This window comes from Dermochelys coriacea, chromosome 1, assembly GCF_009764565.3.
Source record: "Dermochelys coriacea isolate rDerCor1 chromosome 1, rDerCor1.pri.v4, whole genome shotgun sequence".
Lineage (NCBI taxonomy): Eukaryota > Metazoa > Chordata > Testudines > Dermochelyidae > Dermochelys > Dermochelys coriacea.
In genome coordinates this window covers 243,641,175-243,657,272 of record NC_050068.2, presented here as the reverse complement: position 1 = coordinate 243,657,272, position 16,098 = coordinate 243,641,175, and the positions used below count along the sequence as shown (strand labels likewise).

Genomic DNA, 16,098 nt, shown 5'->3' with positions numbered 1-16,098 from the left:
ATTTATACCACTGGTCCATTTAGCCAAGTGGCTTCATGTACTCTGGCAATCCTCAATTAATTCTGTAGCTATCTCCCTGGCTTTCCCCAGCACCTGGTGTTTTGGACAGCACACCTTACAGCCCTTTCAGGGAAGTTGGAACATGAAGGTTTTTTTATTGAATTAAATACGTAAGTGAGATATGGAAATATGAAAGCATCTCTCCTGTCATTCAATTCAATATTACACTGAGTTTTGATTTTGCTCAACCTCACATTTTTAGTTTTCAATGTGCTGGAAGTTTTTATATGAGCTGCAAACTACCAAATCTGTAGAAGTTGGGAGGAGCTGGAGGGTTTTGGCAGATGGATAGGAGACAGTTGAGACTTCTGGTACCTAGGAAAGCATCGGTAGTGTTCGGATTGAGGGATAAACATCCCATTGGATGATTATGCTAAAATGATGTCATAATTGGGTTTGCATCCGATGAAGTGAGCTGTAGCTCACGAAAGCTTATGCTCTAATAAATTTGTTAGTCTCTAAGGTGCCACAAGTACTCCTTTTCTTTTTGCGAATACAGACTAACACGGCTGCTACTCTGAAACCTATAATTGGGTTTGAGAGTTAACACCACATTAAGATGACTGGGGAAGCTCACACCTCTCAGAACTATTGTTTCAGGCTGTCTGCAAAATCAGGAAGATGACTGGCATCAGTTTAAATATAAGCTCATGTATTTTAGGTTTTCTTTGCAATAATAAGGGTTACTGCAGTTTTAATTATTGAAATAAAAGTTACCCTCCAGGAGCACAATTCTGCCTGTGGGCAAATTCTATAGCCAGAGCTTACACCTCAGTGCAGGATGTGAAGAGAGCCAGTGATGTGATTTGAAAAGGAGAGCCCAGAGCGATGGGAAAGGCAAGAGCTTTTTTTCAGCACCATTTTCGATGAACAGGAGAGTGAGGGGAGAGTCCAGGAGACTTTTAGGGCAGGCTCTCACCTTTCTCTAAAGCATCATCATATACTGATGGTGTGAGAGGCAGAAGAACAACAGATGAGGTACATCATGAACTGATCTGAGAGGGTAAACAATTCTTCATGGTAACACCATAGGCACCTTCAAAGAATTTCTCAGAGAACAGCATGGGTACAGTGGGAGGGCTTTACCTGGGTCTCTTAAGATGGATAGATGTCCCAGCTCTAGTTCCTGACCCTTGCACTACTTTTCCCCTCATTCCCCCACCAAAAAAGGATTGCACTCTGAGATCTACTCACCTTCAAAGAGAGGGCAGAGCTTCCGCCAGGCAGTGACCCCTCCCTGGCTGGTGTACTGCCCTAGCGCTGTCTCCAGGAAGAACACTGGGATCCCACAGGTGAAGAGGAAGATGAGGTAGGGGATAAAGAAAGCACCTGGCAGATTTAAGCATTGTACATGGGAAAGAAAACATGTTAGACCATTGACCATAGACTGAAAAATTCCCCCAGGACAGAGAATGCTCCAAGAAGGGTTCCTGAGAAAGGAGACACAGATGGCAATATGGGCTGTAGAGAACAGAGAAGGATGCAAGGGGCCTGGGAGATACAGTAAAAAAAAAAAAAAATCCCTATCAATTTATCAAGGAAATGGTGCTAACAATAACCCAGTTCAAACACAATTACTGCTTGCATAGTTTCAACCATAGTGTAAATGAGGCATTAAAACCTGATGGGGTACAAGACAAACCTGCCAGTTGCCTCAGGAAATTAAAATCTGCATCTATGGTGAAGAGACCAGATAGCATTACCCAAGTCTTGTTACTACTTCAGTTGTAAGCTCTCCTGGGCAGGGTCAATGTCTTTACATGTGTATGCACAGGCCAACATGGCCTATGTTCTCACAAATTTTAGCGTGAGTCTCATGATAGTTTCTTAAAGCCTCAATTCCTGGAGTCATGTAATTCCATGAGAATCTCCGATTCATCTTTTCATAAATGTTTCTAGCTCCTATGGTTGGGAAAAAAGCTTAAACATGAACCCTAAAGGCTCAAAAACCAGAAGGCAAATACAAAGAAACTCCAGACACATACTTACACTTTTTAAGAAATCTCAGCATTTTTTGGAAACTGACTTATGATTTTTGAATGCTTGGAGTTGGTAATACTCAGGATGGCTAATGTACAAATATTGAATAAACTCAGCCTGCTCCCACCATTCCACCCTATTTGAGTTTTTGTTCAACTTATTTCCTAGCAGTTTGTAAGAGGCAGAAGCACAACTGAAAGGAAAGTAGTACAGAAAGGTATTTCACGCACATTGGATGCCCAGTCCTGCTGCAACTACTGGAGTTTATGGCAAATTTCCCATTAACTACAGTGGGAGTGAGAGGCCCCAGGAACATCAGAAAAGAAAAATCAATTATTTTGATTTAAAATACGCACGTCTTGTGTCTAAGCTGACCAAAAACCTTTTTGAAAAATATTTCAAAAATTGAAAACATGGGAAACAACAAAACTTGATTCACATTTTCAATTAAAATGTCACCAGAAAAATGAAGCCAGTTACAACTGGTGTATGTAATTAGTTTTTATTTGTCAATTGGCTCTAATCTTGTGATGGTTTTATTTTATTTTAACAGCTCTTCACTTGTTAGTGCAACTTGCAGTGCCAAAATGCTGGGGAGCAGCATGGGGGATGAGAGTTACTTTTTGCCTAGACACAAAAGTTGTACCACTTTAACTACACTGGTATAGTTATATCAGTACATCTGCCTAGTGTGGACAGAGTTATACCAGTGTAAAGGTGCTTATACCAATATAGCTCATTTCTGTATAGTTTATTCCCCTTTTCACATAGGAATAGTCTATAGGGCCTCTCATTTGTGCTGATACAACTGCGTCCACGCTAGGCTTGTATTTGTATAACCAAATTGGTACAAAAATCACCCCCCCCCCCCCAAACCAACGTAGTATATCTGTGTGTAGACCAGGCCTTAATCATCTCCCCAGAGTTGCTAAGTTACAGCATTGTCCCCACTCACAGTAAGTTGATCCACCAAAAGTTCTGAAGATGCAATACTGCTATTTTGTGTTTTATTGGCTCAGGCGTTCATCACTCAGTGTCCTGTTGGGAGAGTTGTGTGGGTGGAGTTCTGGAACAAGCCTAGAAGCTTTCCTTCTCTCTCCTACCCATGTAGTTGAGTTAAGCTTCTTAACAAAATCTCGTTTTTCAAATCTGCTGCTACTCCAGTACCATCATTGCCACATCACCACCACCACATACTCCACCTGTGAGCAAGCTGGCATCTTGCCAACACAAGAGTGGGAACAGTTTTAGGGAAATTAATTTTTTGGCCAGAAAAGTTTTCTAAAGACATCTTTGGGCGAGCTGCAGCAGCATTTTAGTTCCGCAGTGTGTATCCAAGTCGGGCTCTGGAGTGATCCCATGGGACACACAGAAGGTGCTCCAGTTTACATCACATCAGCATTGGCTTGAGAATGGATCTTGCTGACATTCATTTTACCTAAAGAAGTAATTTATGCTGAATGAAATGGGCCAACTTGCTCAAGAAAACTCAAGAGCTGTTTCTCTGCCTGGTTCTCCTACTGTAACGGGCTCTTGCAAGGTTTAACACCGTTTCTATGCACTAATTGCTGCTGTTATTAAACTCCTTCCTCCATCCCCAGGCCAGGCCAATATTGTAACTGTGAGAAATTGCAAATTATAGTGAACTTCATTCAGCCCTGAATCAGCAAAGCTGCTGCGTCTGCTTTCTACTGGTCCTGGCACTGCCATTGCGATTGAAGTCTGCCCAGGCTAGTGCGGAAGTTGACTGGTCCTTCGAATGAGGCACTGGGCTATGACTCCCTCTGGCGGTGGCTGCTGCTGCAAAGCGCTGCCAAAGCAAATCTGCTTTATTGACTGAATGGGAGCCCATAGGTGATGCTTTCACCTCCTCCAACAGAAAGGAATTCAGCTTTTCAGATGCGGTTGCTTCAGAATTGCTCTCTCTTGTTTTTTAAAATTCAGTACTGAGCTAAAGCTGGCCTCTCTGGGTTGGGTTGCTATCTTCCCACACAAACTTTGAAAAATAATTCACATGAATGTAATGGTAGTAAAAGGTGCTGGCTTGACAGGTCTGGAAGCGGACGTCCTCTCCTCACTCGCAGAACAGGCTCACCCAGGGGCAGCAACACCAGCCTCCCCAGGAAGCTTCAGCCCTGAGGCAAAGAGGCTACCTCCAGGAATAAGAGGAGAGACCAGTCTTTATGGCTTATTCACAGTCCTTGAGCTTGAGAACGCTGTTGGTGCCATGTGGAGAGGGATGTCTTTCTGAGATGGACTTCTGTCCAGTAGGAAAAATACTGCAGCCTCCCTCACTTATTTCACACAGGCTACCAAATGACCTCCCCTATCTAGCAACAATAGTTGTCTTACTTGGGCTTCATCCACTTGTACTCTGAGCTCTGGACCTCCCTTTTCCTCAGGATCTCTGGCTATTTCTAGTTCAGGGGTTCTCAAACTTGATTGCACCATGACCCCCTTCTGACAACAAAAATTACTGCACGACCCCGGGGGGGGGGGGGGCGCAAAGCCTGAGCCTGCCTGAGTCCTGCCGCCCCGGCTGGGGGGCCAAAGCCAAAGCCCCACAGCCAAAGCCCAAGGGCTTCAGCCTCAGGCGGGGGGCCTGTAAATTGAGCCCTGCCACCAAGGGCTGAAGCCCTCAGCCTTGCGGGGTGGGATTCGGGCTACAGCTTCAGCCCCGGATGGTGGGAGTTGGGCTTTGGCCCTGGGCCCAGAAAATCTAATGCCAGCCCTGGCAACCCCTTTAAAACAGGGTTGCGACCCACTGTGATGTCCTGACCCACAGTTTGAGAAACGCTTCTCTAATTTGTCCATTAGCAAGATGTCTTCCAATAAACCTAAAGGCTTGCTCATTTTGGAATCCTTCCTCAGACTCCCCTTCTATCACATGGATCATAAAATTACTCACAATCAAGTTTGCACATGTGTGAATGCCCAGTGGCTATTTCCTGGAGCATACAACCCTAAGCTAAGGCAGGCTCGCCTCTGCCTGACCTCCAGCTGACACATCTTAGCTTTGTCTTTGTGCGAGGCATAGGGGCTGTTGCAATTTAGCTTTCAATGCCAGTCAATTACAGGGCTTTCTGTTTTGAGACCAGAGGCGCTGAAACAATGTGTGTAGTGGGGGTGCTGAGAGCCATTGAACCAAACAGTAAACCCCAATATGATGGAAACCACTTCAAGCCAGGGGGTGCGGCAGTACCCCTAGATCCAGCATCTGTGCTTGAGACACCACTCCATTGCACACCTCAGGCATAAGAATGCAAGGATAGGTCATCACACACACATATACCTGGGACACCTCTTCTATCACTTCCCTGTCTCATTTCCAGGCAAAGCCTACTCCCACCTTTAGCACTTTCCCACACTGATTACCTGTGGCCTTTTCACACTTGACCTGCCAAACAGCCTTCATCATTCTTTTCTCTTGGAACCTCCATGGGTAACTTGTGCCTTGCAGGGGGATATGGTGACAGTGCAGTGCACTGGACCATTTCTGGTAGCATGCTGTGTGTACCACAAGCTCACAGGAAAGAGGTGCAAGGAATCTGAACATGAAGCCCTATAGGTCCCTTCATGGGCTCCCAGGCATCTAGTAGGAAAGGAGGATGCTTTGTTTGGGCTGGCAGTCTCTTATCCTCATGTCCCAAACAGTAGCAGGCATCACATATACAAAACCATTACATGACCATTTTTTCTTGCCTGCACAGATTGGAAAATACATGTCACAACCATAAGGAACTATGGCTGAGACTGGTTACTTACCAGGTGTAAAACACAAGGGCCCCTGATGTAGTTACAGCAGTGGGGGATGGGAGTAGGATTGCTGCTACACAGACAACCAAAGACTGGTATAATGTAGTGGAGCAAGGACATTTCACAACTGCTCAGGCCTGAGGCCCTAGGGACAGACAACAGTCAGAGGAAGCAGTTACAACAGAGCCAACCTGGTTACAGGGTTCCGTTTTGTACTTCAAGAGAGGCCTCTTAATTGTATCTCCGAAACAGGCTCAAGTCTTAGTTCAATTTTGCCAGTTTGAATCTCGTTTTATCCTGCCCCAGGCACAGGCTAGGTCAAATCCTGAAGCCCTTACAGAGTTTTTAATCTAGTGAAGCCAGGGGGAGTTTGACCCTGATAAAGGACTCTGAGGTCTGGCTTCGTAATTCTAGCCTCCCTCTGTTCCGTTGCATTATTGCTTTGTTCTCACAAATAAGATTCCAACCAAGCACAAGACCAGAGGTGGGGGTGAGACACAGGGAGAGAGGAGAAAGGCGCACCTATGCACACCCACACAGACACGCTTCCCCGGTATTTCTCAATCAGAGAGGCCAATGTCCCTAGAGAGGGTTTAACCCCTTCCAGGGGAGGCATAACCTAAGCCCAGTCAGAGTGAAAAAGAAGGAACAGTTATTCCTTTTTTCATGTTGGACTTGGGTATTGGATACTGAACTCTAAATATTCAAAAGATGATTCTTTGTTTGCAAAGTGGAAGAGAGCCAAAAAGAAAGGAAAAGTAACAAGCTGCCCTGTTTCACGTAGTTCAAACAGATAATTTCTCAGCTACCCCCCATTCCCAATAAAGGCTGTTTGGCAACCACGTCTTCACTTTACCCCCCCCCCCCCAAAAGTCACATTATGACTCATTATTTCTCTAACCTTGGGGGAAGGCAGCTAAAGGTCCCAAATGCAAAATATCCAGTTCAAGTGCAGGTCCAAATCTTTTTTTTGAAAAATAAGATAAATTTCTGGTCGACCCAAAAGAAAAATATTTCAAACAAACATGTTTAGTGAACCAAAGCATCAAAAAAAGAGTTTCATTTGGATTTTGATGCCTTTAAATGTTTAATTTTTTTAAAATATAATTGAGGGATGCTGTGAAACAAAGTCATTCCAGAACGAAAAACATTTTGTTTTGGAAATGCTGAAAAACCATTTTGACATTTCCAGCTCCTGCCCCCGACTGAAACAATTTAAGAAAATCAACCTGAATTCACGTTGTTTTGGTCAAACTGAATCTGCATTTTCTGTTGAAAAATATTGCACAAATAATTTCACTCAGCTTTTGTCCCCAAATGCCAGATTCTGACACAGAGTTCAAACCCACCACAGCCTATGAGTGTTTGGATCCATAGTTCTGGGTCTGGCTCACCTCTAGCGCTGATGAAATTTGGGAAGTCCATCTCTCTTTATCCTGAACTATCTGAGCAAATTGGGTTGTCTCTGATAAGACAGCTTCACAAAGGTTCTAAACCACCCAAAGCCATCCCTTTCCTTTCAGGACTCTAGCACTTGATAATCATTACCACATCCTGGTTCACTAACAAACACCAGCAACAGGGGCAGGAAGGTGGCTCTGTGAACTGCTTTTCCCATTCCAGCAGTGAGCAGTCTTCACATTATCCAAGTATTTCCAGGGGCTGTGCAGGGAGCCCATGGGAACAGTACAGTGAATGAAAGCAGAAACCATGCAGCTAGCAACCTAGATACATTCCAGATTAAAAATGAAAAACAAGATGTTCTAATCCCCCCTCAAAAATAAAACAACATTCCCAAGCACCAGGTGAAAAGACGCAAATACCAAGTGAAAGCAGCTAACTGGCTAATCCTCTTCATGCCAGTGGCATAAGAAAGTGGTTTAGTTAGACCCAGGAGACTTTTCCAAGTTAAATCCAGGAGATTTCAGTGCAAGGTCCCCATGCCACTCACTTTGCCAACTGAGACCTTCCCGAGAGTCTGATCAATAATAAATCACCAAACAAACAGGGAGAGTAATTCCTGCTCCACACACTAGAGAAGTTCTCCACAGAGAAAACAGAAATATCTCTGACCTCTAGCAGGACTTGTGGGGAGGGGAGAGGGTTTCAATTTTTCTTTAAGAAAAAAGTCTAACAGCAAAAATCTACCCACAAAGTGAATTTGCTGCACTGGGGAATTCCCCATAGAAAAGATGAATGGAAATACGCCCCACAGGCTCACATATCCATTACTAATTATTACCTGCATAGCTCCAGGGTTCTTGGAAGGCAGGTTTCTCACACACACAAAGATGCACACTCCATCGCCCACCTACATCACACTGTGTCAGTCACGTTACCCATGTACGTGAGTGTGCACACATCTCACATACACACCACCGCAGTCAGGGAAGAAGATTTTGCAGGGAATGGAAGCAATGTTGGGATTCTTCACAGATGCCAGAGGAGTCTCTGAACACTACCTAGGCTCTTTTCCCCATAAAGCCAGTCTCACAGACACTGCTGTCTCTGCGCTTGCACTCACCCCAATGTCTCTCCTGGAGATGGTGTACCACTAGTGTTAGCACCCATTGACTAGCAATACATACCAGAAGAGAGTCAGATGATATGAGAGAACTAGTCCTGAAACCCCTCAGTAATGCTGGCACCTCTGGAAAATTGGTGCCCTTGAGGTGCACAGGCATTTTAGTTATTAAAAGTTCACCTTCATGGTAGTCAGGCCTTCACTTACAAGGATTTAATATCTACACGTTACAGGATCCCATCCCTGCTACACACAATGAGTACATGACAAGCATCCCTGCAAGGCCAGACAGACATGCTGGGTAGCATCCAGGACATGTACTACACCAGCGGTTTTCAAGCAGGTTTCAGGGCAGCCAAGCATGACCAGCATTAGACTTGCTAGGGCCCAGGGCAGAAAGCCAAAGCCCTGCCGCACAGAACTGCAGCCCAGGGCCCCAAGCCCTGCCACATGGGGCTGAAGCCTGAGCAATTTAGCTTTGTGGGGCCCCCTGTGATGTGGGGCCCCGGGCAATTGCCCTGCTTGCTACCCCCTAACACCAGCCCGAGTTTTACATGCAGAAAAACAGTTGTTGTGGCACTGGTACAGAGAACTCCTATACTATACCAGGAGTCCTTAACTCATCAGGAACTTCTAGGAAATATGCAGATATGTCAGGCCTGTATGTGAAGAACTCCAGTCTGATCACTGCTGGGAAATTGGCCTCTTGGGCATAGCCACCAGGCCCCAGGCGTTCCAGCAAATGGGTCCCTGGGGCACAGATGTGGACTTTGGAAACCTCTAGGAAACAGGCTTCCTAGCACTGGACAAACACACTGAGCACTTGTGGGAAATTTGGCAGACTGACACTCTGAAAAATTGCAACATGTATGGTGCCAAGTGCATATGGCTGCCTCTGCCCCACAAGGAAATGCATTTCTTGGGCAAGTATAGCACATCTAGGAATCAGGCCCGCTGTGCACACAGGTGCATATCCCCAAGGTACAGACAAGTTCAGACCACCTCTTGGAAATAAAGCTCTCAAGTGCAGATAGGCACAGAGCAATTCAAAATGCAAGTGACCATGGAGCTTTAAGGCCAATGGAGAACAAGGGAGGACATCAGTGGCTAGATGGGGTAGCTGATGTAAGTGGTTAGAGCTAGGGCTGTACTTACCTCCACCATTCTTGTAACAGAGGTAGGGGAACCTCCAGACGTTACCCAGGCCAATAATCTCTCCAGCGACGGATAGCACATATTCCAGCTTATTGTTCCAATGGCCTCGTTCCAGTGTTTGATTCTCTTCTTCCTTCTGCTTTTCCATGCCTGGATGAGCAGGTATCGTCTCTCCATTGCTAACTGCCCCAGGGACTCTGTAATCCATCCCACCTTCAAAGGATTGGTACCATTTTTCAGCATTATGTTTACAATTCATTCAACAAGTCAGGAATTTATAAGAATATACTGGGTCAAACCAGTGGTCCATTTAACCAAGTATCCTGTCTTCTGACAGTGGCCAATGCCAGATGCTTCAGAGATAATGAACAGAACAGGGCAATCATCAAGTGATCCATCTCCCATCATCCAAGCTCAGCTTCTGGCAGTCAGAGACTTAGGGACACCCAGAGTATGGGATTGTGTCCCTGGCCATCTTGGCTAATAGCCATTGATGGGCCTATCCTCCATGAACTTATCTAGTCCTTATTTGAACCCAGTTATATTTTTGGCCTTCACAGTATCCCCTGGCAATGAGTTCCACAGGTTAACTGTGTGTTGTATGGAGACGTACTTCCTTATGTTTGTTTTATTAATTTCTATTTGCCTATTAATTTCATCAAGTGACCCCTAGTTCTTGTGTTATGTAAAGGCTTAAATAAAACTTCATTATTTACCTGCTCAGTACCATTCTTAATATTATAAGCCTCTTATCTTATCCCCCACTTAGGTATCTCTTCTAAAATGAGCAGTCCCAGTCTTTTTAACCTCTCCTCATATGGAAACTGTTCCATATCCCTAATTATTTTTGTTGCCCTTCTCTGTGCCTTTTCCATTCTAATATGTCTTTTTTTGAGATGGGGCAAACAGAATGCATGAAGTATTCATGGTGTGAGCGAACCATGGATTTATATAGTGACATTGTGATATTTTTCTGTCTTATTGTCTATCCCTTTCCTAATATTATCTTTTCTGACTGCCGTTGCACGTTGAACAGCTGTTCCACAATGACTCCAAGATCTCATCATTTTGTATGTATAGTTGGGATTGTGTTTTCCAATGTGCACTTACCGACATTGAATTTCATCTGCCATATTGTTGGCCAGTCACCTAGTTTTGTGACTCTTTGCAATCAGCTTTAGAGTTATCTTAAGTAATTTTGTGTCTGCAAACTTTGCCACCTCATCATTTACCCCTTTTTCCTGATCATTTACGAATGTGTTGAACAGCACTGGTCCCAGTACAGATCCTTGGGGAATCCTGTTATTTACCTCTCTTTCAGGCTAGAGCAGCTGAGGGACACAGACAGACACACCCCACCAGTTACTCTTGTATCAATCCTTACAATTTTTGATAGAGAATATTACGGTTTTCTCCATATACTAAATGCACCTACATACGTTCAATCTCATGGATTTATTTTGGATTAAAGGGGTGCTACCTTCTTTATCATCATTTAAAACTGACTCATTTCAAAACACTCCAGTTCTGAAAGCGCATCCTTTAAATAGTATACATATTACTAATACTATTAGCTATGTATACTAATCTAGCACCCAAAGGCCCCAATCTGGACTGAGGCCACACAGCCCCAGGAGTTGTACCAACATAGGAGACAAGCCTTAACCAATTTTTTTAAATGTCTTGAAAATATTTTATAAGGGTTTTTCTACTCCCTTGTTGTAGTTTTTAAGGGTTTTTTCAGCGAGGAAAAAACTGATTAACTCACAGGGATGTCATGAAATTAACTATATCCAGTTATGTCACATGCACCAACCACAGTCACATGCACAAAGTAAACAAACCGACAAATAGAAGAAAAAGTGTTTTCTTTTGACTGTCAGGTGAAGCGATCTTACCAGTGTTACTTGTAAGTAGAGAAGATACAAGTTTTTCAGACTGAAATGGGATTTTTTGCACGCTGACCGTATCCCTACAGCTTTGATGAGGGCACAGAGTTTTTCCTCTGCGACAGGCTGCAGCAGCTCTGCCTCTCAAAATAGCTGCCTCTCTCTGCAGAGAGCAGAGTTCTCAGTGATTTAAAGGTGCAGCTTATGGGGGAGGAAAAGGCATAGCAGTTATGAAATTATGTGTAACATAGGAGAGGCAACAGCTGTGAATTCCACCACAGCCAGTGCCCCAGCTCCATTCCCCTAAACCATTGCCCTACAATGTCTGCTAGGTGAGGCTAGGAATCAATAGCTGTGAGCAGCCCAAAGCCAATGCTTTATGCTATTCCCTACAGTGACTCCTGCTAGCAGAGGCTGGGACTGCAGTAGCTGTGGATGCCTGCAGAGCTGGTGCTCATACACTATTTAATAAAGTCCTTCTGCTAGTAGGAAAGCTCACAGTTGTTTTAATCCTATTTGCTCACTGTCCTGCAAAGGTCCCTAGAAAGAGTCTTACTAAAGACTGGGACTGAATTAAGTGCAAATTCCTACACAGCCAGTAAAAAGAAAAGGAGTACTTGTGGCACCTTAGAGACTAACACATTTATTAAAGCATAAGCTTTCGTGAGCTACAGCTCACGAAAGCTTATGCTCTAATAAATTTGTTAGTCTCTAAGGTGCCACAAGTACTCCTTTTCTTTTTACGAATACAGACTAACACGGCTGCTATTCTGAAACCTACACACCCAGTGTTCCCAGAATACTGCAGGGAAACATTGGATAAGGGGTGCAGATTGTACCAGGGTTTTGCTGCAGCAATTCATGGGATATTTCTGTGTATTCATTCCCTACAAGGAGTACTAATGGCAGCAAAACTCAGCAGGATGCATCAGCAGAGGAGGAGGAGGATGGCTGCAGCTCCTACTTCGGTACTGTGCATAAGTAAGGATTGCTGAGAACTATTTGAGCAATGGAAGCACATTCCTGCACACAGCATCTGCCATTGATCTCCCCTGTGCCCCACTAAGGAAGCTTGGCAAAGCCCCGTCTAATTCTCCTGTACCGCCAGTTCTCGCAAAGAGCGGAAAAACACAACGTCAATAAACGGTGTTTCCCAAAAATAGCCAGAAGAGTGAGGGTTCTACCCCAGCATACTCCAGAAGGTGTGCTTGTGTACACACACACACACACACACACACACACACAGCAGTAATGAACACTCGCAAGCATCTGACAGCAATTCCTCAGAAGAAGAAGGAAAAAAAAAAAAAAACTTTACACACTAGAAAATTATTAAACAGCCAACCACAAGGTAACTAAAGGAGTTGGGGAAAGGAAAGCAGAAGACAACATTGAGCCATTTACCTTAAGGAAGGAGCTGTCAAGGGTCTGATTGGAGAGAAATGTAAAAGCAGTAGTGAAAGGTACTGGCTATTTAAAGTGTGGAAGAAAAATTCTGCAGTGGTGCAATTCTACACTTTGCCCAACCCACATTCCTTCCCCCACTTCCCCAGGGCTGGACAACAACCTACACATGACTGACTGCATGACCATTGCAAAAGGGGCTCTCTCCCGTCTTATTTTTTCCTTGGGGGGGGAAGGGGGGTGGAGAGTGGCTGGCTCCATGTATACCTCTACCTTGCTTTTGTCCGTCAGTCTCTCACCCTGTGTCTACTTCTGTCTCTCAGTTTGTTTCTTCCCTTACGTCTACTTCTCTTCCTCTTTCCCTCTGTTACTCATTCTGTCTCTCTCTTCCCCCAGTTCAAGGGACAATAAATGAAAAATTCACACATGCCTGTCAAGTCCATACCAGAAACAAGTTCAAGTTCCAGGCTATATCAGAAACAGGTAAGACCAGAATCTAACTTACAGTGAATTTTCACTGCAGTCTCTATAACACAGATTTAAGCCTTCCCTTGCAATGCTAGTGAATGAGCACAACACATGGGCAAACCCCAGTGACGTCTCTGCATGGATTTACCTCCCGATGATGGGGGAAAGTGGGGGCAAATTTTTAGATCTCTATTATGGATTATTACACCATAATTATTTCACAAACAGGGTATTAAGATGGTAGGAGGAGGAGACAGGCCCCAATGGTGGGAGTACATTCCACTAATCTCTGTCCCACTCCTTTCTCAGGCCAATGAGCTCTTACCTAGGTGTCTCTTCCAATAACAGAAAACATACGTCATTGGTGTCTCACAAGAAAGACAGCAAGGCATAACTACAGCACTATTGAACTGCCACAGATCTCACTCTTAATACGTGAAACGTGAGGGAATATTCCAGTGAGAAATACAGTCTGACAATGAAGACTGTATTAAAAGTATTTTGGACAAGGATACAGTGGATTAAAAGGGAGCAAAATTATAGGTTGCATCAGCTACAGACCCACCAAGGACAAAAAGTGATCAATTATAAAAAATTTCCTGGAGGTTCTTGAAACCACTGTATATTGTACTCACAAGGGACTTAGCTACCAAGACATGTATTGGATAATAAGCGTAAATATGCAAAGATGTTCCCAAGTTACAAAGACAACAACTTTATGATCTAGAAAGTAGAGCTCGAGATAGAAAAGAAGCCAGTTGGGAGGAACAATGGAGGACAATTGGGAATTCCATAACCAGTCAAACTATTTTACTTGAGCCAAGTCAGGTAAGAATGCACAGAATTCAGCAGAATGAAGGAAAGCAAATTTTCAGGAATTAAAGTATTGAATGAGCACAATGCAATGGGAAGAAGTATTAAAATCCACAAGTACAAAAGAAGGCTGGAGAAAAGACTAAAAACAACATAATTAAGGTGCACCACATTAGAGTTCTTCTGGGAAAAGAACAAGAAGCAGTCAGTATAATTCAGAGACTAACTCAATAGATCTGAGGATTAAAAAAAATAAGCTCATTATTGGAAATAGAAGGAAAGAACAAATAAATACAGAATCAGTTGAGGCTTAGGGGAAAAAGAGAAGTTCAATAACTCATTTAAATGAGTTATACCAGCCAAAGAAGTTAATGGGAATGAAGGACTTTGAACCAATATGTTGGGATAAAAAAGGTCTGTAGGGAAAAAAAGAGGAAAAGGATGAACTCAAAATGGCCGAGATACAGAAGGTTGAAAAATGTCTTCAATAAGAAGAATGAATAAGAGAGGTTCAAACAATCAGAAATATGACTGAAATATCATAAAAAGCCAATAAAGGAATACTGGAAAATACAAACATAGAATAAATGCGTTTGGACAATATGCATCCCAGCTTAAGTGACTTATTTAGTTATCAAATTTACTAAGATACTGATACATTTTAAAATAAAGGAAAAGTGGGGAGATACCAGAGGACCAGGAAAAAGCAAATGCGATACCATCCACAAAGAAAGGAAAGAAAAGGGATCTGCAGCTTTGACATACCACCTCTCATTGTGGTATCTCCCAGGATAATCTTGATTGAGCCAGGTTATTATGTAATAGATTATAGTAGACTGACATCCAATGGGCACATAGGTGCTGTAGTGACAATTCAGTGGACAATACTTTCCCATCTGAATATCTATTAAACCAATTCCCCACCATGGTATTGTGGGACTGTGTTACTTCTGATATTACCTATCAAAGTCTGACCACATACAGACATTAAATATCCCATAGCATGCTCTGTAGGAGTAAGGGTATTTGTCCTGATGTCTGAGCAAATTCCATCTCAAATAATTATTCTATTTAAATTCCTCCTGGCATTTCAAGTGGACATGGTATCCTCTGCTTCCTGTCATGCAGAATTGTTGTGTGCTTTTAAACAGCTACCCTATTTCATCTCAGAAGTAGCGCATTTCAGTGGTGAGTTAAACTGATTACCTCACAGGACTATTGTGAAGCTTAATTATTCAGTGGTTTCTATTCTATACGGGTGTTTATACCATAGTATCTGAGCAACTTCCATAGGTGCATTAAGTGACATAAGTAATACCTGTCACACGTGGTTCATTCACTCTCATCCTCTCCCCAGGGGGAGAGTTGTGTGCACAGCAGAGAGTTTTGGTTCAACAGGGGATTGTTTTGGGGTGGGGGGGCAAAAAGATGTTGTGGTGGTTTTTATTCTTCTCTACAGTCACAGATCAAGTCTGATAGAGGAGTAGAGACTAGATTCTTGTCTGCCATTCACCTGCTTTAGGCCCAAGACTATTGTCCCCTCTTTATAAACTCAGGTTGATTTTATTACTCCTCCTTCCATTTACCTGAAGGTGTTTACAAAGATTTTCTCTTAAATGTGTTCCATTAGCAATTGAAGTTACATTGATTGGGTGGTAGCTGTCAGCATAACAACAAACAATACTGTGCACATCTATAGTGAGTTTCATAGTGAGGGGAGTCAAAGTGCTTCATAAACACTAAAGGCTGGGTTTGCAGAAGAGCTGGCCACCCACCACTCAAAGTGAAGTCTATAGAATAAGCATACATGAGCACAGGGCACCTGGCTTGCTAACTGGCTGCAAATAAACAAAGACAGATATCGTAACTAGTTTCAGAGAAGTCTCTAGCAGGGTGTCACAGGAATCACCATTAGGTCTGGTCTAATGTCACATTTTCATTCAATGGGTAAGAGAAAGGGAATAGTTTATTCATTTGTTTTCTAAAGGACCCATCCATCTCCAGGCATCTGAGATGCTGTATAAAATTAAATTAAAGAAGGGGTGAATC

The 16,098-nt window shown here is 43.4% G+C and overlaps 1 protein-coding gene across 5 annotated transcripts in view; it reads right to left on the bottom strand.

The window, feature by feature from the left end:
- The window catches only part of LOC119846122 (sodium- and chloride-dependent GABA transporter 2), a 69,523-nt gene that overhangs the window by 39,377 nt on the left and 14,048 nt on the right, over window positions 1-16,098 (bottom strand). For 2 of the 5 annotated variants that reach the window (XM_043517962.1, XM_043517951.1), the window contains exons 1-4: window positions 12,769-13,667; window positions 11,374-11,447; window positions 9,476-9,688; window positions 1,255-1,389 (exon numbers count right to left, since the gene is read on the bottom strand). In XM_043517962.1, the coding sequence (XP_043373897.1) occupies window positions 1,255-1,389; window positions 9,476-9,683 (343 nt within the window). In that variant the 5' untranslated portion in view covers window positions 9,684-9,688; window positions 11,374-11,447; window positions 12,769-13,667. Of the gene's footprint in view, window positions 1-1,254; window positions 1,390-9,475; window positions 9,689-11,373; window positions 11,448-12,768; window positions 13,668-16,098 lie in introns of those variants that run through there. The other 3 variants (XM_043517935.1, XM_038379361.2, XM_038379334.2) reach the window with 3 other exon arrangements.